We start from the raw sequence: 24,860 nt of genomic DNA on the forward strand, positions 1-24,860 counted from the left end.
AGATATCGATATGCGGTTTTCACCATCATATTTTTAACAAAAATTGAGCTCCAGACACCGATATTAGTTTTTGTCTATCCCCTATAGAAAAGGGTGTTTCCATTTAAAAGCGTCGAATTTGACCCACCCTGTACATTACTTTTCAGAATTAATTCTTGTGCTGAGTTTAAAGGTAGAGAAATAAACTTTACTGAAAAATTGTATTGCTTCCTTAAATTTATACAAGGATACTTAAAATTGCTGAATCTATGTTAAATATTTATTTTACATAAAAACATTGTTATTTCAAATGCAACACCCTGTATTTTTTTAAATAAATCAAAGCAGATTTAAATGCTCTTTTAAACTATACTAGGGTTTCCTATACCTAACTAGCTCAGATCTTGAATAAAAAGCAATTCTTCAATAAAATGGCAATCAAGATGGCTGATATCGCTATGGCAATTTTATATAAGTGACAGTTTAGTAACTATTTTTAAAATTGACATTAGTTTATGGACATTATTATTTAGATTTATATAACAGTTTACTTAAATTTACCCACAATAGTTAAATAAGTAAGTATTCATTATTTTATCAAGAAAATTCTGTTGTCAGTAGCAGTATCTGCTGGCGGAACGAAGTAATATCACAGATAACATATTATTATAATGTTAATGATATGATATTTTATACTAATTAAAAAACTTTATTGTTAAGTGCACTGTTTAGATTTGCTTAGTAATCGAAATAGTAGATTATTCTTTTATGATTCTGTGATACTAAGGCAGAAGGAAATAATGTTAAAAATAAGGTTTTGCCTTAGTACCACAAATAAACTGACTTGGTTTTACATGAACTTTTTATAAAGTGGAAGAATTGTGTTGCGAGATTTGGCATTTTTTTACATTCTATGTTTTTGATGGGATCTCATTTCTTTTTATAGGTTATCCTCTTATTTTTTTCTCGGGTAATATATCATTCAGTTCTATATGTTTTTGATGGGGTTTGATTAGTCCGGAATGTATATATAAAATAATACGGCGGAAGTATATCGGGTGGTGCAGCGGCATTGGAAACATAGGAAATCCCGTGTAAATATTTAACTGTTCAAATATTGACTCCCCTGTTGAATTAACAGCCAAGTATAGATAAATGAACCAAGTTTAGATTGGAAAGTGCCCATAAGGACAATGTAAATACTCTTTGGCGCTGTTATTTGGCGATCGTTACAATATCGCGACCCAAATTTTGATAATTTCAGAGCGGTTCGACCTTTTTCCGGAATTATGTCGCCCAACATATTATTTATTCAAATTTATTATTATTTTCTTTGAATTTTATAAATAAAACACAGTGTGTTGCATATAAGAAACTTTATTTTATATAAGAACATGTATGAAATACTTATGGAACATTGGAAACCGACGCACAGTGGCTCTTGCATATGTTAAAGAGCGGCCATAAGTGATTTTGGAAAAATTAAACTATATGACACACTGTTAAACTTTTTGAATAGTAGTAGCATTGGTTTAAAAAAAAACAACAACAAATTTTTTGAATAAAATTTGTAACCATGTTTTTTTTCTCTTAAACCCATCACATTTAATTGTCTGTTTCGCTTAGTGATAGCAAATAAGAATCTAAATATTCCTGGAGGCTTTAAAAAAACCGAGATGATTATTATTTTTTATATTTTAAAGAAAAGGTTTTCTCTACCCTTTTGGACTATTACTAAGAAAGTTCTGAAATTATTATTATGTATTAATTTTTCATGTTTTTTTAAACGTCGTTTTTATTCATATTTTTATAGTTTTCAAAATACCAAAAAAATACTATCGACACTTATCGACGTTTGCTCTTATCGCAAATAATATTGTTTGAGGAATGTATTTGTTTATAAACAAAAAATGGTCTGCCGAATTCTGCCTATTCATGCGATATATTTATTTGAAGTAGTCCGTGTTTCTCAATAGACCGCAACACACAACCCTTATTTGGCTGCATTTCGGCATATGTGGAAGGAAAGTGAATGTTTAGAGCTGGATGATGAAGCCAAAGAACTCCTTTTATAGAACATATTAGTGAGTTGGTTGAGAATATGTTTTCTTACATAAATATTATTTTCTACTTTTACGTTCAGAGTTGTAATGGTGGTTTGGTTTTTTTGTTTTGTGAAATATATATTTTTTCAATATTATAGGTACTTCAGGTTTATTTTAGTATTGTTTAAAGTTTCTTTTAAGTATAGAAATCACTTGATTTACAAAATAAAACTTTTTTACAAACATAATTAAATTATAAACACGCATATAATATATTTTTTGGATCCCGTTGTTAAATTAGTGTTACGTTTTTCGTCGGTTCCGTGTGGATAGAAAGTCACAATTTATTTAAACACTATTTATTTAACACTAATTAACAAAAACAATAACGATAAAAGACTTATAGAACTATGTATTTACAAACGATTTATAACTATGAATTTATTTTGAATTTTAGCGCGTCAACTGCACTGGTATATTTATAACTGCCCTCTCTAGGCCACAGCCGCCGGCTTTTATACCTACAGTTAAAGTTTACTAGAATAGTCCATAGATCGTTAGAGAAGGTTTTCGAATGTTGTGCATAGAGAAGGTTTTCGAATGTTCTCGTATGTACTACTCAATTCCAGTGGGACTCGATCCTTCTCGAATCTTCGAATGAAGCATTGCGGTGTCTAAGCGATGTTAAGGTCATCCGAGGGTGGGCCATATTGTTAGGTTAGGTCGAGTCCACACCGGTCCGCAACACTGCCCCCTTCTTAGGTACATGCTCGTCCCGAGATGTACACGGTGAATGAAGGTATTTGCAAAGCTGGCCCCTAGTACATTGAGAAGTCTGGTAGAAATAGCAGTCTACAGTTTTCTCTCCCGATCTCAGCTTTGGGTTGTAGCAGCAAACGAGGATCTCGATTCCCGTAAATCTGAACAAGACTTCAATCATGTTCCGGATTATACGCCAACTCAAACCATCGAGTCCACAACGTAGCAGGGCATCTTTCAGTTCAATCAGGGTCTTCCATAGATTGAGATAAGTCGGCTTACTTGGGGACCATTCCTTGGTGACTAGGTAGAAAATGTGCCTTGCTTGACCATGTTCATTGTCGGTTAGCCTCAAGACGCTTCCAACCTCTGGATCCTGTCGGCGTAGTTCTTCGACACGCCCAAACTTCTCATTGAACGTCGCAGCGATTCCTCTGGACATCCGCAAATCTCGGGCCACACAATGAGCGAACGAATAATCAGGAGGCAGGGAAAAGAGGTCTCGTTGATCTTCTTTGGTTACACCATAGCGAGCCTTTTCACTGCTGTTGTATCGGGCCATGAAATCGTCAAAGGATATCTCCGAATCAGGGGGATCAAAGCTGCAGGTTCTCACGGTCCCAGCACGATCTTCTATTTCGCCTTGGTAGGGGCTCAAACGGTTGAAATGAACTATCCTCGGTTTTTCTTTTGGCAATTTTTTGATACGGTATACGACGTCATTAATCCTATCCATGACTTCGTATGGGCCTTCCCACGAGGATTGTAGTTTCGGAGATAATCCACGACGTCTCTGCGGGTTGTACAGCCACACCAAATTCCCTGGTTGGTACCCTCCATGTTCAGCTTGAATGTCGTAGTGCTCCTTCATTCGGTCACTAGCGCTTTGAATATTTAGGCGGACTCGCTGATGGATGTCGTCCATCCTTTGGCGTAGTCTATGGACATAATCTTCTCCGGCGTCATCTTCTCCCGGTCGGCAACTAAACTTCAGGTCACAAGGTAGGCGCACTTCCCGTCCCATAACGATGCTGGCTGGAGTTTGCCCTGTGGATTCTTGGACGGATGAATGATAGGCCAACAGGAACAGGTGAAGAAATTTGTCCCAGTCTCTTTGGTGGTCAGAGACTACTTTGGCCAAATAACGGTTGATGGTTCTGTTCATGCGTTCAACCATCCCATCGGATTGTGGATGCAGAGCAGTCGTCCTGGTCTTGCGGATGTTAAGGACCTCACAGACGCCTTGGAACAGATTGGACTCAAAGTTTCTTCCCTGATCTGAATGCAGCTCCATGGGAACACCAAACCTGCAGATCCATTCCTTAACAAGAGCATCAGCAATAGTGGACGCTTCTTGATTTGGCAACGCGTAGGCCTCGACCCCATTTGCTGAAGTAATCTATTACTACCACAATGTATTTGTTGCCATCGTTCGTCTCCGGGAAAGGACCAGCCACGTCGATCGCTATTCGTTCGAAGGGACTGCCAACATTGTACTGGCGCATAGGGGCTTTACTACGCTTTTGTGGCCCATTGATGGCTGCGCAAATGTCACATTTCTTACACCAGGCCCTCACATCTTCTTTGCAGTTCACCCAGTAGAACCGTTCACGCAGCTTGCCAAGTGTCTTTGTAACACCCAGATGTCCACCGCTGGTTCCATTGTGAACTTCCTCCAAGACTTCCGGGACCCTCTTCTTTGGAATGACGATCTGCCTTCTCTCTTCTTGTCCCTCCGGTCTCTCGATCACACGGCGAAGTAGTCCGTTATCTATTACCAAGGAATTCCACTGGGCCCAGTACGACTTTACGTTCGGCGAATATCTGCAAACTTCTTCCCACGTTGGTCTTTGGCCTGCGTTTTTCCAGTTAATTACTAAGCCTAATTCTGGGTCACTGGTTTGGTCATTATCATTAACCACACTTGTTCTTAGGAGTTTCACTTCTTTCTCTTCTGCTCGGGAACAATGCTTACAGTCCTTAACGCAAGGTCTTCTGGAAAGTGCGTCGGCATTCCGATGGATTGCCCCAGCTCGATGTTCTGTGTCGAAGTCAAATTCTTGTAATCGTTCAATCCATCTAGCTACCTGCCCTTCAGGATTCTTAAAGTGCAACAGCCATTTCAAAGCAGCATGGTCTGTTCTTAACAAGAACTTTCTTCCATAGAGATACTTGTAGAAGTGTTCCACTGCTTTAACTACTGCTTGTAATTCTCGTCTGGTTACACAGTAGTTCCTTTCCGGTTTTGACAAGGTCTTACTAAAATAACCAATGACTTTTTCTTGACCATCCTGGATCTGAGACAGAACAGCGCCTAACGCAACATTGCTAGCGTCGGTATCCAATATAAAGTTTCCATTGCCAAGAGGGTAGCTAAGTATGGGCGCCCTAGTCAGGGCCTTCTTCAATTTTCGGAATGCCTCGTCAGAATCTGAGTCCCAAGAGGTAAGTCTGGTATAGCGGCGATAGTATGTGCATAGTCCCAAAAAGCTTCGTAGTTCATGCTTATCTTTAGGTATTGGCCACTCTTCCACTGTCTTGGTCTTCTGTGGATCTACCGCAACTCCTTGGGAGGAGACTACATGGCCCAAGTAGTGTACCTTTTCTTGACACAGATGACATTTCTTGGGGCTAAGTTTCAAACCAGAGCTCCCTCGTCGCTTGAAAATTTCTTCCAAATTCTTCAGATGATCGTCAAAGGATTTCCCAACCACTATGATGTCATCCAGGTACACTAAACAGGTAGTCCAGGATAGTCCCTTTAACACAGACTCCATTAGTCTCTCAAAGGTAGCTGGCGCGTTGCACAATCCAAAAGGCATGACGGTAAATTGCCACAGTCCGGAGCCCACCGAGAACGCTGTCTTCTCTCTGTCTTTCGGCGCCATGTCGACTTGCCAATATCCACTCTTCAGATCTAACGTAGAGAATATCGTTGACCCCGCCAGCGTGTCTAGAGTATCGTCTATCCTCGGCAGGGGATAACTATCCTTCTTGGTAACATTATTGAGCTGCCGATAATCAACACAGAACCTGGTGGTACCGTCTTTCTTCTTTACTAGTACTACCGGCGATGTCCACGGGCTGTTAGATGGTTCGATGACACCCTCTTCTTTCATTTCTCGAAGGATTTTATCAGCTTCTTCACGTTTGGCGAGCGGAAGTCTTCTCGGATTTTGTTTGATTGGTCGTGCATCTCCGGTATCAATTTTGTGTTGTACTAAATTGGTACGACCTCTCTGTCCTGCTTCTCCTTTATCAAACACATCTTGATACTTGATTATCAGGTTTCTCAATTTTCTTCTATTTTCGGGAGATAATCCTTTAACGTTTACTAACTCCTTCACCATTTTGTCCGGAATTTTTGAAGTCGAAACTTTGGAGGCTTCCACGCTTCGAACGACTGAGGAGACCGAACAACAGTACCCTAAGAGGGTTCCCTTCTTCAAGGATACAGAATAATAATTCGTGTTCATTACTCTCACCGGTACAGTTTTCTTCGCTCGTAGCAGGGCTTTTCCAACAGCGATCCCTCGTCCTATTTCGCTGTCATGGTTCCTTGGCTCCAACAGAATAATACTCCCATTATTCATTTTACCTTCTAGGCAACCATCCAAAAATATCTCACAGCGCTCAGGGATCGAAACATCTTCTGCTACCACCACGCGAAGCGTCTCCTCACATTTTCGATGCAGAACCACTTCTTCTTCATTTATTTTCAAAATTCCTTGTTTGAGGTTTAGCTCAAAACCTCTAGTGGTCATGATGTCCATTCCGAGAATAAGTTCATCTTCGATGTCTGCTACTAACACTCGATGATTAAAACAGGTGCTTCCGATAACAAAATTAAGATCTACCTCTCCATGGATGAGGGCGGAGCTTCCTGTAGCTTTACGTAGTCGCCATTGTGTTGTTTTAATCCTTTTTAATGTTTTAAGGATATTCAGCCTGATGATCGCACCCGTATCCAAAAGCATGGTCCGTAACTCTCCATCCACGAAACCATCCACAAAAATGCTGTTGAACTTGTGTTGTAGCGGTGCGACTTGAGCAGTTTTCGTTGGAACCTGTTGGGTACTGCTCGATATGTGTCCCTTTGATTCGACACTTGGCGAAACCGGGTCCACGTCCTTTTCTTTACAGTGACTTCTTACGTGTCCTGTCTGGCCGCAATTCCAGCAACAAGTCGGTCCTTTCTTGCCCATGTACTCCTCCATGACTTTCCGTACAATGCTTTCCACGGATTCGTCGGAACATTGGTTGACCGCCCGTACTCTCACTAGAGACCGAGAACTATGTTTCGCGGCCTCAAATTCTAGGGCACGTGCTAAAGCATCCACCAAGTGCGTTGGGTGGGCTAGGAGAAGTGCTTGTCTTGTCTCGTTGTCACGTAAGCCGTCGGAGAATGCCTGTACTGCCAACCGCTCCATAACATTCTCGGGCGTAGCAGGGTACGCAAGGCGAACGAGGCGGGCTACGTCGGCTTCAAACTCCTGCAGAGACTCATTTGCCTTTTGAATGCGATTTTTTAGCTGGGAATGATAGACATGTTCCAGATGAGCTTGGCCGTACCTCACTTCTAAATGTCGTACCAATTGCTGATAATCTCCCTGTTCCGATGGTGACAGTGTCTGCAGGATATCAGTCGCATCTCCCCGCAGTGCGATAGTCAAATCGGTAGCTTTTTCAGCGATTGCCCAGCCGTTTGCTCTCGCAGCGGCTTCAAATTGGCAAAAGTAGTTGGCCCAAGCGGTTTTTCCGTCAAACTGCGGAGGTTTCATAACTGATTTTGAGGTATACCTATTTTCGACACTAATTTCGGCCCCTCCGATGTTTCTTGACATTTTGGTGAATTTGACTTCGCTATTTCGTCTCTTAAAATTTCGATTTTTCTATTTACATCTTCCTCAATCTCTGTTATTTTGTCTTGTGTATCTGTTATTTTCTCTTCTAATTCCCTGGAATTTTTTGTTATCTTTTCTTCTAAATTAAGTATTTTATTATTAAAGCTGGCCTGTATGTCTTTAGAATTTTCTGCGATCTTATCTGCTAAAATATTAATTAAATCCTGGGAATTTTCCATAATTTTATCTTTCAAACTGTCTTCTAAGTTAATTATTTTACTATTCAAATTGCCGTTTAAATTGTCTTGCAATTCCCGGGAATTTTCTGTAATTTTGTCATTCTGTCAACTGTCTTCTAATTTTTGTAGGCACGAGTCAAGGTCACCTTCCAACTCAAAGCAAAATGTGTCAGGATCCTCACCTTCCTCAATCAAAACGTCTCTCAGTCTGGCTTGCAAAATGCTTTTCTTTCCATCTGTTTCGCATTCCCTCTCTTCCAGTATGCATTTTAATTCCGACACTTTCAGGTCTTTCAATTTTTTCGGAGCCATCGTTAGTCTTTTTATTTTTCTAGTCTATCACACACGCCACACTTGACACCAATTGTTACGTTTTTCGTCGGTTCCGTGTGGATAGAAAGTCACAATTTATTTAAACACTATTTATTTAACACTAATTAACAAAAACAATTAAAGCCATGTCTGCCTTCAAATTTGTGCTGTATCACTGTGAAAAGGCTTTATATGCGTTGAAAATCGACGACGATTGTTTTGTAAACATGCCTTTGTTACTGAATTTCCTGAAAAATTATTTATCTGTTTATGGAACTGATAATTTGTTTCTCTGCAACGACATGACGGGTTCTCCGGTGATTAGAGATGTTCATTCCCAATGGTATGTCTCAGAAATGGACTTGTCCGATGAGTTCTATCCTAGTTACTGTAGTGGATGGTATGCTATTCTTTCACCAGATGTTATTTTTCGTCTGTATGAATCCACGCAAAAACTAAAGTATTTATCGATTGACGATGCTTTGATCTACGGTATAGCCGCGCAAAAATGTAACCTAACGCACACAGACTTCAGTAGATACACACTGGCCTATAGAAGTTTGGATCTCCTTTTTAATGGAACTTATGACTCGCTGCCTTTGTTGTTTGGGTCTCCAAATATGAGCCCTGAGCAAATTAAGAACTGTTTGCTATTTTTTCGCTCCAGGCCTGTTGCGGCGTCTCTGAGAGGTGCCCTAGACACCTAATATATAGGCGCCACTCATAGGCGCATCTCATAATATCTGTGAACTTCATTCATCTATTTTACGAACAATTGTTTGATTTTTATAGTGTCTCTTCTAAGAAGAAATTCGTGGAATTGAAATTTTGTGATTAGATAGTAAATTAAATCGAACAGTCCAATATTACTTATTTTTATTTCCTTAGTTATGTTGACTTAAATGTACAGAATGTTCCGAAAATAAGGCTCAAAATATATATTTTTTGACTTTTTAGATGTTTATTATACAGGGTGAAAATAAGTCCATATATTTTCCAGTCCTGGTAGATCTCGATAAAAGAATCATATTTTCTGTTTACCGTTTTTCAAATAAGTCTAAAATAACTAAATTTGTTTTACTTTAAAAATTTAAAAAAAAATCCTTAAATTTTAAAAACCGCTGGATCTTTTTTGAAGTTTCTTTGTTGTGAATTTAATCTGCTACCTAATATGTATTGTCATATTATCAAGATATTATTTTTTTTACTAAAAATTAAAAATAAGATTTTTAAAAGAAATTTTTTTTAAAAATTTCAAATTTAAAAAAAAAATCGCGAAGATGCCTCATAGACGTGGGATCGAAATATACTACCCCTAAAAATATTTGTACTTATTTAAGACTCACCCTGTATAACTCTATTATTTATTATTAAAAGATCCGACAGAAATTTACTTTTCTTTCTGTCTTCCTTTATCGTAATTTGGATACGTATTTTAACATCATAAATTTCTAGTCCGCATCCAGTTCTAGTCGAATGATTTTTCCGATTTTGTTTTCTAATAAAGTTAAACGCGTTAAACACCTTAACCTATTTGCATAGATAAAAATGAAGAATGCGGCTTATTTGCAAGCAAGCGACAAAACCTTAAAAATATCGGTTTTTGATAAGAAACATTTTTTTCGCCATTTAAAAATGGAAATCGACGTCGAAAGGAACAACTGCTGGCGACGAATTCCTGTAGGTGCGTGCACCAGGTAAATTTAAGTATTTTCAATAAGTTTTAATTGTTTTAAAACCGATTCCAGGATGCGCCAAAAAGAAAACGCTTTTTCTGTTGTTTGTCGTGACGACGTTGATATACCTCGTGCTGAACTGGGAAGTGACCAAGTCCGCCGATTTCCTAGAAAGGCCACACGAAAATCACAGAATCCGTCTGAAACCTGCCGCATCACCTTCTTTTGACGTTTTAAGCCTGGGACCGCAAGATTATAAACGTCTGGTCGATCTAAACGATTTTCACTTCACCTTAATCGAACCTGAAGCTTGTAAAGCCCCTGTCTTCCTGCTGGTATTAGTGCCTTCCGCTCCTAACCACCTGCACAAGAGGCTTAACATCCGCACCACCTGGGGTCACCGCAGGATGGAAGTAAAGATTGTTTTTGTTTTGGGTCGGGTACAAGACAATAACCTCCAGAAAGATATAGAGAATGAAAGCGAGGTTTACCGGGATGTCATTCAAGGGAATTTCTTGGATACTTATCAGAATTTGACGTATAAAGCCATGTCTGCCTTCAAATTTGTGCTGTATCACTGTGAAAAGGCTTTATATGTGTTGAAAATGGACGACGATTGTTTTGTAAACATGCCTTTGTTACTGAATTTCCTGAAAAATGATTTATCTGTTTATGGAACTGATAATTTGTTTCTCTGCAACGACATGACGGGTTCTCCGGTGATTAGAGATGTTCATTCCCAATGGTATGTTTCAGAAATGGACTTGTCCGATGAGTTCTATCCTAGTTACTGTAGTGGATGGTATGCTATTCTTTCACCAGATGTTATTTTTCGTCTGTATGAATCCACGCAAAAACTAAAGTATTTATCGATTGACGATGCTTTGATCTACGGTATAGCCGCGAAAAAATGTAACCTAACGCACACAGACTTCAGTAGATACACACTGGCCTATAGAAGTTTGGATCTCCATTTTAATGGAACTTATGACTCGCTGCCTTTGTTGTTTGGGTCTCCAAATATGAACCCTGAGCAAATTAAGAACTGTTGGCTGTTTTTTCGCTCCAGGCCTGTTGCGGCGTCTCTCAGAGGTGCCCTAGGCACCTAACATATAGGCGCCATTCATAGGCGCATCTCATAATATCTGTGAACTTCATTTATCTATTTTACGAACGAATAGTTTGATTTTTATCGTGTCTCTTCGAAGAAGAAGTTCGTCGAATTGGAATTTTGTGATTAGATAGTAAATTAAATCGAACAGTCCAATATTACTTATTTTTATTTCCTTAGTTATGTTGACTTAAATGTACAGAATGTTCCGAAAATAAGGCTCAAAATATATATTTTTTGACTTTTTATATGTTTATTATACAGGGTGAGTCTTAAATAAGATCATATATTTTCCAGTCCTGGTAGATCTCGATAAAAGAATCATATTTTCTGTTTACCGTTTTTCAAATAAGTCTAAAATAACTAAATTTGTTTTACTTTAAAAATTTAAAAAAAAATCCTTAAATTTTAAAAACCGCTGGATCTTTTTTGAAGTTTCTTTGTTGTGAATTTAATCTGCTACCTAATATTGTCATATTCTCAAGATATTATTTTTTTTACTAAAAATTAAAAATAAGATTTTTAAGAGAAATTTTTTTTTAAAATTTCAAATTTAAAAAAAAAATCGCGAAGATGCCTCATAGACGTGGGATCGAAATATACTACCCCTAAAAATATTTGTACTTATTTAAGACTCACCCTGTATAACTCTATTAGTTATTATTAAAAGATCCGACAGAAATTTACTTTTCTTTCTGTCTTCCTTTATCGTAATTTGGATACGTATTTTAACATCATAAATTTCTAGTCCGCATCCAGTTCTAGTCGAATGATTTTTCCGATTTTGTTTTCTAATAAAGTTAAACGCGTTAAACACCTTAACCTATTTGCATAGATAAAAATGAAGAATGCGGCTTATTTGCAAGCAAGCGACAAAACCTTAAAAATATCGGTTTTTGATAAGAAACATTTTTTTCGCCATTAAAAAATGGAAATCGACGTCGAAAGGAACAACTGCTGGCGACGAATTCCTGTAGGTGCGTGCACAAGGTAAATTTAAGTATTTTCAATAAGTTTTAATTGTTTTAAAACCGATTCCAGGATGCGCCAAAAAGAAAACGCTTTTTCTGTTGGTTGTCGTGACGACGTTGATATACCTCGTGCTGAACTGGGAAGTGACCAAGTCCGCCGATTTCCTAGAAAGGCCGCACGAAAATCACAGAATCCATCTGAAACCTGCCGCATCACCTTCTTTTGACGTTTTAAGCCTGGGACCGCAAGATTATAAACGTCTGGTCGATCTAAACGATTTTCACTTCACCTTAATCGAACCTGAAGCTTGTAAATCCCCTGTCTTCCTGTTGGTATTAGTGCCTTCCGCTCCTAACCACCTGCACCACAGGCTTAACATCCGCACCACCTGGGGTCACCGCAGGATGGAAGTAAAGATTGTTTTTGTTTTGGGTCGGGTACAAGACAATAACCTCCAGAAAGATATAGAGAATGAAAGCGAGGTTTACCGGGATGTCATTCAAGGGAATTTCTTGGATACTTATCAGAATTTGACGTATAAAGCCATGTCTGCCTTCAAATTTGTGCTGTATCACTGTGAAAAGGCTTTATATGTGTTGAAAATGGACGACGATTGTTTTGTAAACATGCCTTTGTTACTGAATTTCCTGAAAAATGATTTATCTGTTTATGGAACTGATAATTTGTTTCTCTGCAACGACATGACGGGTTCTCCGGTGATTAGAGATGTTCATTCCCAATGGTATGTCTCAGAAATGGACTTGTCCGATGAGTTCTATCCTAGTTACTGTAGTGGATGGTATGCTATTCTTTCACCAGATGTTATTTTTCGTCTGTATGAATCCACGCAAAAACTAAAGTATTTATCGATTGACGATGCTTTGATCTACGGTATAGCCGCGAAAAAATGTAACCTAACGCACACAGACTTCAGTAGATACACACTGGCCTATAGAAGTTTGAATCTCCTTTTTAATGGAACTTATGACTCGCTGCCTTTGTTGTTTGGGTCTCCAAATATGAACCCTGAGCAAATTAAGAACTGTTGGCTGTTTTTTCGCTCCAGGCCTGTTGCGGCGTCTCTCAGAGGTGCCCTAGGCACCTAACATATAGGCGCCACTCATAGGCGCATCTCATAATATCTGTGAACTTCATTTATCTATTTTACGAACGAATAGTTTGATTTTTATCGTGTCTCTTCGAAGAAGAAGTTCGTCGAATTGGAATTTTGTGATTAGATAGTAAATTAAATCGAACAGTCCAATATTACTTATTTTTATTTCCTTAGTTATGTTGACTTAAATGTACAGAATGTTCCGAAAATAAGGCTCAAAATATATATTTTTTGACTTTTTATATGTTTATTATACAGGGTGAGTCTTAAATAAGTCCATATATTTTCCAGTCCTGGTAGATCTCGATAAAAGAATCATATTTTCTGTTTACCGTTTTTCAAATAAGTCTAAAATAACTAAATTTGTTTTACTTTAAAATTTTAAAAAAAAATCCTTAAATTTTAAAAACCGCTGGATCTTTTTTGAAGTTTCTTTGTTGTGAATTTAATTTGCTACCTAATATTGTCATATTCTCAAGATATTATTTTTTTACTAAAAATTAAAAATAAGATTTTAAGAGAAATTTTTTTTAAAATTTCAAATTTAAAAAAAATCGCGAAGATGCCTCATAGACGTGGGATCAAAATATACTACCCCTAAAATATTTGTACTTATTTAAGACTCACCCTGTATAACTCTATTATTTATTATTAAAAGATCCGACAGAAATTTACTTTTCTTTCTGTCTTCCTTTATCGTAATTTGGATACGTATTTTAACATCATAAATTTCTAGTCCGCATCCAGTTCTAGTCGAATGATTTTTCCGATTTTGTTTTCTAATAAAGTTAAACGCGTTAAACACCTTAACCTATTTGCATAGATAAAAATGAAGAATGCGGCTTATTTGCAAGCAAGCGACAAAACCATAAAAATATCGGTTTTTGATAAGAAACATTTTTTTCGCCATTTAAAAATGGAAATCGACGTCGAAAGGAACAACTGCTGGCGACGAATTCGTGTAGGTGCGTGCACAAGGTAAATTTAAGTATTTTCAATAAGTTTTAATTGTTTTAAAACCGATTCCAGGATGCGCCAAAAAGAAAACGCTTTTTCTGTTGGTTATCGTGACGACGTTGATATACCTCGTGCTGAACTGGGAAGTGACCAAGTCCGCCGATTTCCTAGAAAGGCCACACCAAAAATCACAGAATCCGTCTGAAACCTGCCGCATCACCTTCTTTTGACGTTTTAAGCCTGGGACCGCAAGATTATAAACGTCTGGTCGATCTAAACGATTTTCACTTCACCTTAATCGAACCTGAAGCTTGTAAAGCCCCTGTCTTCCTGCTGGTATTAGTGCCTTCCGCTCCTAACCACCTGCACCAGAGGCTTAACATCCGCACCACCTGGGGTCACCGCAGGATGGAAGTAAAGATTGTTTTTGTTTTGGGTCGGGTACAAGACAATAACCTCCAGAAAGATATAGAGAATGAAAGCGAGGTTTACCGGGATGTCATTCAAGGGAATTTCTTGGATACTTATCAGAATTTGACGTATAAAGCCATGTCTGCTTTCAAATTTGTGCTGTATCACTGTGAAAAGGCTTTATATGTGTTGAAAATGGACGACGATTGTTTTGTAAACATGCCTTTGTTACTGAATTTCCTGAAAAATGATTTATCTGTTTATGGAACTGATAATTTGTTTCTCTGCAACGACATGACGGGTTCTCCTGTGATTAGAGATGTTCATTCCCAATGGTATGTCTCAGAAATGGACTTGTCCGATGAGTTCTATCCTAGTTACTGTAGTGGATGGTATGCTATTCTTTCACCAGATGTTATTTTTCGTCTGTATGAATCCACGCAAAAACTAAAGTATTTATCGATTGACGATGCTTTGATCTACGGTATAGCCGCGCAAAAATGTAACCTAACGCACACAGACTTCAGTAGATACACACTGGCCTATAGAAGTTTGAATCTCCTTTTTAATGGAACTTATGACTCGCTGCCTTTGTTGTTTGGGTCTCCAAATATGAACCCTGAGCAAATTAAGAACTGTTGGCTGTTTTTTCGCTCCAGGCCTGTTGCGGCGTCTCTCAGAGGTGCCCTAGGCACCTAATATATAGGCGCCACTCATAGGCGCATCTCATAAGATCTGTGAACTTCATTTATCTATTTTACGAACGAATAGTTTGATTTTTATCGTGTCTCTTCGAAGAAGAAGTTCGTCCAATTGGAATTTTGTGATTAGATAGTAAATTAAATCGAACAGTCGAACAGTCCAATATTACTTATTTTTATTTCCTTAGTTATGTTGGCTTAAATGTACAGAATGTTCCGAAAATAAGGCTCAAAATATATATTTTTTGACTCTTTAGATGTTTATTATACAGGGTGAGTCTTAAATAAGTCCAAATATTTTCCAGTCCTGGTAGATCTCGATAAAAGAATTATATTTTCTGTTTACCGTTTTTCAAATAAGTCTAAAATAACCAAACTGTTTTGCTTTAAAAATTTAAAAAAAATCCTTAAATTTTAACAACCGCTGGATCTTTTTTGAAGTTTCTTTGTTGTGAATTTAATGTGCTACCTAATATTGTCATATTATCAAGATATTAATTTTTTTACTATAAAATAAAAATAAGATTTTTAAGAGAAATTTTTTTTAAAAATTTCAAATTTAAAAAAAATTTGCGTAAAAACCTCATAGACGTGGGATCAAAATATACTACCCCTAAAAATATTTGTACTTATTTAAGACTCACCATTAACTCTATTATTTATTATTAAAAGATCCGACAGAAATTTACTTCTTTCTGTCTTCGTTTATCGTAATTTGGATACGTATTTTAACATCATAAATTTCTAAAGAAATTGGATTTATGTATTTTAATATAATAAGTAATTAGAATATTCAGGAAAGCATAACATTATTGCAAGCTTTTTGGAAGGATTAATATATGTCGTAGTATCATAGTGTATTCCGTCTAAGAGCCTAGTTGTAACAGATTATTTCCTTTATATTATTATTTATATTATTAACAGATTATTTCCTATGTCCTTTACGTTCAAGTCGATGTTTTCGGTTATTAGTTTCGGGAGAGGGTCTTTTAGCAGGAAGTAATAAAACAAACATCTTTCAAACGTGACTATTTTTAAATTCTCAAACTAATAGAAGGGCAAAGCAAATAAACTGTAGAACTTAGAAGTAAACAGAAAATTGTAAAGATAGACCTTAGATAAAAACGCTGGGACATTGTAAAACCAATAACCACCCTTGATAATATGTAACTATCGCCGGATGTTTGTAAAGGATCTGGGAACTTTAGGAAAGCACGTATCTAGACATAAACGAGAATTAAATACGTAAAATGGTCATAGTACTGCCATCTAACAACAGGAGGTCGAACCAATTTGGTTTGAAGGGCGGTGTCAAGCTGACCAATCAAGCAAAGAACAGTACCTTTAGGGATGATCCTATTGGCGAAGTACCGAATGCACCACCCTTCAACCCTGTAATGTTGGAACCTCAGGGCTGTTTTTAGGCAGAAAAGTTAGTTCGGTTTAAGTTTTTAAAAGACACGGTTCTCTCTCGGGTTCGCGAAATTCGGTAAGGTTCACGATGTGACTCCCTGTAGTTTTTAAGTCTGGTGTCTACTAATAGTATTTTTTTTATGTCCTTTTGTCAAATGTTTTTAATTTTCTTCTAAAATTATTTTAATGTGTTGTAGTAAGATTTAGTAATGAAGGTTCAATTGATTATGTAATTATCAGATTTTTCAACAAAGCAGACACCAGACAATTTTCTTGTATTTCTCCATCTCTTTTCCATTTTTAGTAATAACAAGTAATTTCGATCATATATATATTTTTTTATTTGTTCTTTATTTTCTTTTTAATATTAAATTTAAATATTTTCTAAAAACTCGGCCGTTTTATTTCTATAGTAAAAATAACCAAGAGTGTTTTAAAAGTATATAAATAAGATCCTTATGAACGGGCAGAATATCTCCAGAGCAGTCCCGAAAATTCTCGAGAAATGAGCTACATATTTACAGATAGAGGTCGGGCCGCAATTAAGGTAAGTTATAATAGATTTGAGAGACTAACAGCACTAAGACAAAGCATTAAACATACGCTCCAAAGAGTCGGTGTACTTTTTATCCAAGTTTGCCTTCCGTTCAACTTAATTGTTTTTTCATAATTATAAAATAGTCACGCTACCCATATATAAGTGATTAATCCGAAAAGATTTGTCACATAGTCACTTAATGAAAAAAACTAACCTAATAACATAACTAGCCTGCTAACCTAACCGACGCTTCATGAAGTGACTAGAATCTTCACGAAAAGACGAAATACACTATGTGACTACGACATATACACTTCCCCAATAAATTAACGCACCACAAAAAAAAATAACCAAAAGTTTAAGTTTTGTCAAAACCAGTTATCCGATTTGGACGATTTTTTTTGAATGATAGGTTATTCTTTCCACAATGTTGCTATACTAACTGTATTTTGATAAAACTTTTTTTTTTCTAGTACCGGGTGTAACAATTATAACATGTTTTTTAAATAAAATTTGTACCACCCTGTAGAGTTGATCAGTTACAATATCAAGTTAAAATTGAAATCACATTTTTTTTACATTTTGTTTTTTTATTTACTCCATTATCTTTCTTATTACATAAGAAACATAATTTAATAGGATAACATAATTTCATTGCAAATTATTAACAAAAAACAACGAAACGGAATTCAATGAAACAATTTAAACTGAAGTGTCAGTAGCGAGTATTTCCGCCTCTTGCACGAATTACTGCTTGACAACGACGGTATACTTATATTAGAGATCTTATGTTATTTAGATCCAGTTCTTCCCATATGCGAATAAGACTTTGCCGTACGTCTTCCAAAGTATTCAAGTTGCGTTCCTCCTGTAATCTCCTCCCAAGAGTGTCCCAAAGATTCTCTATAGGATTTAAGCACAGCTTACAGAATAATATAGCTTGGACACTCGCCAATTTTTCCCACGCTCGAATTTAAAACGCCCCACTCCGACGATGCTTAACTGAATTAAGCGAGCGACAGTCAGCCTCATTCAGATTCAGTCGATGCATAACCTCCACCGGTGACGAGTAGGGCCGTATTACGGAAGATTTTAATTCGATTTTTTCTTATATTTAACCATAGGTATTTGTGCTTTTATTTCAATTTTATTTTTATTGTTGGAATGGGAAAAGGCTTTCCGGGATGTGCGGCTGCTGGTTACACAAATAATTATGGAAATAATTCAAAATATAGTCTGTTGAATTTTCAATTCAATTCAAAATTAATGTTCAATTCAAAAGTATTCACACTTTAGAGCTTTTCAAAACGATAAAGACCACTTATTTGGAGGCTTGCTAATGCTAAGTGACCATTTTTTTATTTAGTGTCCTCATTGGAGGCTATTTTTATAAGTTTTGTATGTAACTATCTATGTATGTGTGTTTTTGCGGGGCAAATCGTGTAAGCTAAATTAGAACCACTTCCTTTTATTGTAGGAGATTGAAATTTGGCATGTAGGTTCAGACCCGATGACAATACATTTTTTGCAAGGCATGACCCGAATTTTTGACAGCTGTCAAATTGGCGGCATTTTTGAGGTTTTTGATTTTTTAAAATTCTATTTATGAATGGATCGGGCTAAAATTATATATATAGGTATATTGTGGGTATATACATATGAAAAAAATATATAGACGGCCATCTTGAAAAAATGACAGTTTAATGACATGTCAAAATTTCAAAGTCAACCGATTTTCATAAAAATTGATATATAGGATGGCCATGGGCTAAAATGAAAGAAAACATTTTGAGCTGTCAAATTTGACAGCTGTCAAAAAAATTTCAAATTTGTCCAATTTTGATAAAAATTAATATATAGGACGGCCATGGGCGAAAATGAAAGAAAAAAATTTTGAGCTGTCAAATTTTAGATATCGATGTGCGGTTTTTGATAAAAATTGAGCTCCAGATACCGATACTAGTTTTCGTCTATCTCCTATAGAAAAGGGTGTTTTCCTTTAAAAGCGCCCAATTTGATCCACCCTGTACCTTAGATAGTGATCGGTTTAACGCCTCAAAAGAACTATTCGCTACCAGCGAGAAAAGTTTGAGAAGAAACGGCCGCCATCTTTGATTTTCTTGTTTATTTTCAACAAAACATGATTTTGGTAAGGAATTAAATTTCAAATGTTTTACCTCGATAATTTTTTCTCTAAAGTAATTTATGTCTGAGTTATTTTTTCTAATTCTAATACACCGGGTGGTGCATTACAAATTTTGAACTGTCCAAATATTGGCTGCTCTGTTAATTTTACAGCGAAGTCATAAATAAGTTTTTAAAGGTTTGCGTATGCTGAATCCACATGCCAAAATTGAACAATTTTGGACAATCCAATTTTAAGTAATCTAAGAAAAACTGCATCTATTTTTAAATGAAAAAACAGGTAACAATATAAAACCAGGCAAATACCAACATACCTTAAGTTCATCATCCTATAATTATGTCAGTTTCAAATTGTCTTTTCAAAACATTAGGCTTTTCCTCATTCGAACCAGTTTTAAGTTATTAAAATGCATTTCGGAGACACTAACCGTAGGTACTGTATACAGGGTCGCTTTTATGTATGGAAACGGTCAATTATTAGGTAAAATATAGGAGGTACTGCAAAAAGTTAAATATAAAAATTATAGGATTTATAAATATCTATTAGCAGGTAATAAATTTAAGTATACAGGGTCGGTCATAAAGCCGTGGCACATCAAAGTTTAATTTTTTTAAATAAAATCCTTTGTATATTATTGCATATTTCGGTTCTTCCTTCAATTCTAAGCAAAAATCGAAATACATACAATGTACCTCACACCAACCGTTTCCGAGTTATTGACTTTTGAAAATATCACTTAAACAATTTGATTTAAATAATTTCGATATGTTCAGTTTCATTTAACGATGCCATTTTGCCGAAACTGTGACACTTAATAATATTGGAAATTAGTTCTCAAGTTAGCATTTATAGATGTATAAAATGAGAGTATAAAGTAAGTCTGAAAATTACAAAATTGTCGTTTAACATTTCAATTCTTCAATTTATGTACATTGTGTATTACGATTATTGTTTAAAATTGAAGGAAGAATTGAAATATGCAATAATATACAGGGGGTTTCATTTAAAAAAAAAGAAAGTTTGATGTGACACAACTTTATGATTGACCCTGTATACTTAAATTTACTAGTAGCTAATAGGAATTTAAAAACCCATTACAATATTATCACAGTTTTGGCAGAATGACATCATTAAATCAAACTAAACACATCGAAATTAATTAAATCGAATTGTTTAAGTCTTATTTTCAAAAGGCAATAACTCGGAAACGGTTGCTTTCAGGTACATTGTGTGTATTTCGATTTTTGCTTTATTTATTTAAATAAAAATATCGATTTATCTAAATAGAGCGACCAGCGAGCCGCCACCTCAAGGAAGGCAATGGTTAACCACCTTGAGTATATTTGCCTTGTACAGGCTCTCAAATAGTGCCTGATGACACACATCACAAGTACATGCGAGAGATAGCCGACGCTTAGAGTATGGCACTGTAAGAAGAATTCAGTATTCAGCATGAGGCAGCTAATATGGGAGCCAATATCTGAACAGTTCAAAACTTTCATGGGATTTCTAAAATTTTTTGAATATGATGTTATTGGATATGCACCACCCGGTATATTTTTAACCAAACGTTAAAAGTAACATTAACTATATTGACATGTAAATGTAAATGTAAATTTAATATGATTTAGGTAAAAAGTAGTTTTCAGTAAAAAAAATGGTTTAGAGGTCCAAGTTTTAATGGCACGATCTATCAGGGTATCTTTACAATATGGCAGATTATGTATAACAATCCCATTGACCTCGTCAAAATTATCATAGATGGTCATTCCCCAGCCGTTTTGACGCTGATTTTTTTTGATCATATAGTATGTGTCGGTATATAACGTGCAATATTTACATTTAACAATAAAATTAAGCGTTTAATAATGCAAAAACGAAAGTGTCTAGTAACTAATGAAATGATCAAAGGTTTCTTTTCGTTTCTTTCGCCAAGGACACCTTTGGAGCTGGTGCCAAGGCCCGTCGGGTCCGTACTAAGGACTGTACGTAAAGACGGCACTGATTTTAGACTGGCTGGCAAGTCTTTGAAGATCCGGATGTAACAGAGCACAAGTTTATTTTTACCGAAATATCATCAGATAACTCGCAAGGAAAAAAATTCAGGTATAAATACGGAGAAATTAATAAGGTTAAGCTTAGTGAAGCATTCAAATATAGCATACCGGGCAAGTCACCAACTATGTCAGCTTACAAAATGGCAAAAATAATTCGCGCAGCATACCATAAAAGTACTGCGACTGTCCGTTATGATGAAGACTTCCAGATGCCGTACTGGTGGAACGAAGATATCCAAACAAACATTTTAGAAGTAAAAAAAAGAGAAGAAGGTTTCAACGAGAAACAAGAAACGATGATCTTCGCGAGCTCTATAAACGTACCTACAAAGAAGCAAAGCAGGATCTGTCTCAAAAGATCAGAATTGCAAAAATAAGTTCATGGGAAAAACTGTGCGATGTCTTACAAGAAAATATTTACGGTCAAGCATATAAGATAATAAGATCCCAGCTGAAAAAATGCCACCCAGAGTTCAAATGGACCCAGAAGAAAAAAATCAAACAGTTTAAGGCTCTATTTGTATATGAGAGACAAACCTGGACTCAACCAAATAATATACAAACTGTGATAAGAGAATGTGATATTTTTGTGATTCAGATATAATAAATGCTGCCAAAGATATAAAAATTAACAAATCTCCGGGCTGTGATAATTTGCCACCAAATGTGATAAAAGCAACATATTGGACAATGTAGAATATTTTAGAACATTTTTCAATAACTTTCTTCAGAGAAATGAATTCCCTAAAGAATGGAAGAGATCCAAATTAATCCTAATAGAGAAACCCCGGAAGCACCTAAATGATCCACCAAAATATCGTCCGATTTGCCTCATTGATGTAATCGGGAAAGTCTATGAGAAACTCATCAATACGCGACTCTTGGAAGAAATTAGGAAGAAACGAAATGGTATGCATCCAAACCAGTATGGATTTGTAAAGGGGAAATCTACCACACATGCAATGAAGAAAATATCGGATATCGTGAAAAGAAAAGCCACTTGGCATAATGCTTTGATTTTAGTCGACGTTAAAAATGCATTTAATTGCGCGTCATGGGAAATAATTATTAAAGAACTTAGAAGATGGGGCTTAAGTGGTTATTTGGTGAACATAATAAGAAGCTATCTTGATAATAGATTTATAGTTCTCAATAGAGAAGATGAAAGAGAGGTATTCGGTGGCGTCCCACAGGGCTCGGTGCTGGGGCCAACTCTGTGGAACATATTATACGACAGTGTCATGGAGCTTACTGTACCAGGTGGGACAGAATTGATCTGTTACGCCGATGATCTTGCTGTGATAATAACAAAAAAAAACTAAAAGAAACAAAAAAATAAACGACCTCGACCTAATGCAGACTGTGGATGATACACTAAAGATCATAGCCAGATGGATGAGCACAGACTCAAAATAGCTGTGGAAAAAACAGAGGCGATTTTACTGAGCCGCAAGAGAAAAGTTGACCATATAAGGTTTAATTTTAAGGATATAATAATAAATCCAGTAAAGCAAGTCAGCTATCTTGGATTCCACATAGACCGTGCACTCACGATGGGCCTGCACATCAAGGAGGTGTGTCTGAAATCACAACGAACTGCTAAAGCGTTGTCCGCAATACTGCCAAACGTTCGGGGCCCAACACCAGCAAAGAGAAGAGTGTTAGCATATGCGTGCCAGAATATTATTATGTATGGAGCACCTGTGTGGAACGAAGCAACCAATATGCACGTAAATAAAAAAAGACTTGAAGGTGCACAGAGAGTCATGGCTTTGAGGGTCTGCTCGGCGTATCGGACTACTTCAACCGAGGCAGCCTTAGTGATATCGGGTCTGGTGCCCTTGCATCTTCTCTCAAGAGAAAGAGAACGACTCTTTCTCAAGGGTGAAGTACAAACCAGGGCAAACAGAGATGGAGAGAAACCGCACAGTGCAGCAGTGGCAGGCAGAATGGGAAGTATCACAAAAAGGAAGATGGACATATAAGCTCATCCCAAATATAAATATGTGGATTAAAAGAAAGCATGGAGAGGTAAACTTCTATCTTACTCAAATATTGATTGGCCACGGAAATTTTGGGAGTTACCTGTTTAAAATTTGAAAGAGGGAAGTCGCGGCATGCCGATACTGTGCTGAACCCAATGATACTCCAGAACACACAATGTTTGCTTGTCCAAGATGGGAACAGGAAAGATGTGAGGCACGCATGACGATTGGTGGCAACATCTCCGCAGATACCCTCTTAAAATCGGTAACAGAAAGAAGAGAAAACTTTGAAGCCATCTCAAAACTGGCCCAAAATATACTAGAGGCAAAATACAGCGAAGAGCAGGGGTAATGACAAAAAAGGAACAGTCCGGCGTTACTTGAGGAAATGCGTCCAGCGGGTCCAGGTAGACGTGGCAGGAGCAAGGGGGTGACGTTTAGTGGGTAGTGTCCTCCAGACAGCATAAGGAGAGATTGTGTCCCACACTCCGTACGTAAAGGTATTTTACACTTCCAAAAAAAACTGATTTTAGAGCTCACTTGTCCGGAATTCCCAAAAAATTGTTGGTAACCCCACGAGACAAGCAGGGACGTATCACCAACTTTGCCGCTATTGCTGGGAAAGTGAAAATGGCGGTGCTGCCAAAGGATTTCCCAGAGGTTGCTCTGACCACCGACCAGCAAACGTCTCTAGATGAGGCTATACTGGACGAAGTAGTGGCGATCGGATCGCAACACAACGATCTACAAAATGTGGGTCAGCTGCGTTTTGCGGGGATACACTTTCGGGTGGGCATGATCCTCATAGATTGTGTATCTCAAGAATCCGCGAATTGGTTGGTGGAAATCGCACCTAAGTTTAAAAACTGGTAAGGGCCGGAACTGATTGCAGTGAAGAGAGAAAACATCCGGAAGGGGCCGCCATCACGGTTTCTCTGCCGAGGAGCAAGGGGAAAGACCATCCACTTACCTGCTGAGCCTTATCCAGGGTCAGAACTTCAATGTAAGGACATCGAGTTGGCGAGTCATCAACTCGACGGAGGAGTGTCATGGTCAGGTCCTCACAATAGGAATTGACCTCAAATCCAAGGAGGCAACAGAGAAAGAGGGACATATCCTCTATTATAGATACGGGACAACACCCGTATCAGGTTCAAACCAAGTTAAAGAGGTGGAGAAAATGGAGACAGATCCTCCAGCCTCCACCTCAGAGGTTCCTCAGCCGGAGGCAAGCTTATCGACTGTGAAGGGCGGCACGGAGGGCCAAACTCCAACCGTGGAAGGGTGTGTACCCTCGGAGGAAGAACTGTTGTCAGAGGAGGATGTGAAATACCCTGTCCCCTCTACAACAGGGGTATGATGGGTTGTGGACAGTGTGATGACCCAGGGAGGGGGGCACAATAGATCTTTAAGGTCGCAGTGATTAACCCCTCCTCTTACTCATTCTACATTATACATGGTAACCTGACAATAAACAGAATTTTACCGCCAGCCGCCACAGAAAATTGTTCTTGAAAAGATGTCGAGCCGTAGCCAAACGTGTTATTAAATTAGCCAGTGGAAGTTCATGTAATAATTAAAACTTCTAGGTGTTTAGAAGT

At 37.2% G+C, this 24,860-nt stretch overlaps 5 protein-coding genes across 5 annotated transcripts in view; all 5 read left to right on the plus strand.

Moving 5' to 3' along the window:
- The first annotated feature begins 1,838 nt into the window (after window positions 1–1,838).
- The window catches only part of LOC115885764 (gustatory and odorant receptor 22-like), a 47,313-nt gene continuing 24,291 nt past the window's right edge, over window positions 1,839–24,860 (plus strand). The window contains exon 1 of the mRNA XM_030904775.1: window positions 1,839–2,063. The gene's annotated coding sequence lies outside the window, so the exon portion shown is untranslated. The remainder of the gene's footprint in view (window positions 2,064–24,860) is intronic.
- LOC115885706 (lactosylceramide 1,3-N-acetyl-beta-D-glucosaminyltransferase-like) lies at window positions 8,325–8,885 on the plus strand. Its single transcript, XM_030904692.1, has one exon. The coding sequence runs from the start codon at window positions 8,325–8,327 to the stop codon at window positions 8,883–8,885; it is 561 nt and encodes a 186-aa protein (XP_030760552.1).
- Window positions 9,814–11,142, plus strand: LOC115885707 (beta-1,3-galactosyltransferase 5-like). The gene is made up of 2 exons (XM_030904693.1): window positions 9,814–9,862; window positions 9,927–11,142. The coding sequence occupies exons 1-2, from the start codon at window positions 9,814–9,816 to the stop codon at window positions 10,961–10,963; spliced, it is 1,086 nt and encodes a 361-aa protein (XP_030760553.1). The 3' UTR covers window positions 10,964–11,142.
- LOC115885708 (beta-1,3-galactosyltransferase 5-like) lies at window positions 11,894–13,222 on the plus strand. The gene is made up of 2 exons (XM_030904694.1): window positions 11,894–11,942; window positions 12,007–13,222. The coding sequence occupies exons 1-2, from the start codon at window positions 11,894–11,896 to the stop codon at window positions 13,041–13,043; spliced, it is 1,086 nt and encodes a 361-aa protein (XP_030760554.1). The 3' UTR covers window positions 13,044–13,222.
- LOC115885765 (beta-1,3-galactosyltransferase 1-like) lies at window positions 13,975–15,379 on the plus strand. Its single transcript, XM_030904776.1, has 2 exons — window positions 13,975–14,016; window positions 14,081–15,379. Exon 2 carries the CDS (start codon window positions 14,417–14,419, stop codon window positions 15,116–15,118), a length of 702 nt encoding a protein of 233 aa, XP_030760636.1. The 5' UTR covers window positions 13,975–14,016; window positions 14,081–14,416; the 3' UTR covers window positions 15,119–15,379.

Source organism: Sitophilus oryzae, unplaced genomic scaffold (genome assembly GCF_002938485.1).
Source record: "Sitophilus oryzae breed Bouriz unplaced genomic scaffold, Soryzae_2.0 scaffold_41_pilon_pilon, whole genome shotgun sequence".
Classification (NCBI taxonomy): Eukaryota; Metazoa; Arthropoda; class Insecta; order Coleoptera; family Curculionidae; genus Sitophilus; species Sitophilus oryzae.

What these genes read in the sequence shown, in the direction of transcription:
- LOC115885706 (XM_030904692.1), top strand. Translation starts at nt 8,325, where the DNA reads ATGTCTGCCTTCAAATTTGTGCTGTATCACTGTGAAAAGGCTTTATAT.
- LOC115885707 (XM_030904693.1), top strand. Translation starts at nt 9,814, where the DNA reads ATGGAAATCGACGTCGAAAGGAACAACTGCTGGCGACGAATTCCTGTA. An exon ending in CTGGCGACGAATTCCTGTAG is followed by an intron (nt 9,863 to 9,926) that starts GTGCGTGCACCA and finishes AACCGATTCCAG; the next exon opens with GATGCGCCAAAAAGAAAACG.
- LOC115885708 (XM_030904694.1), top strand. Translation starts at nt 11,894, where the DNA reads ATGGAAATCGACGTCGAAAGGAACAACTGCTGGCGACGAATTCCTGTA. An exon ending in CTGGCGACGAATTCCTGTAG is followed by an intron (nt 11,943 to 12,006) that starts GTGCGTGCACAA and finishes AACCGATTCCAG; the next exon opens with GATGCGCCAAAAAGAAAACG.
- LOC115885765 (XM_030904776.1), top strand. Translation starts at nt 14,417, where the DNA reads ATGGAAGTAAAGATTGTTTTTGTTTTGGGTCGGGTACAAGACAATAAC.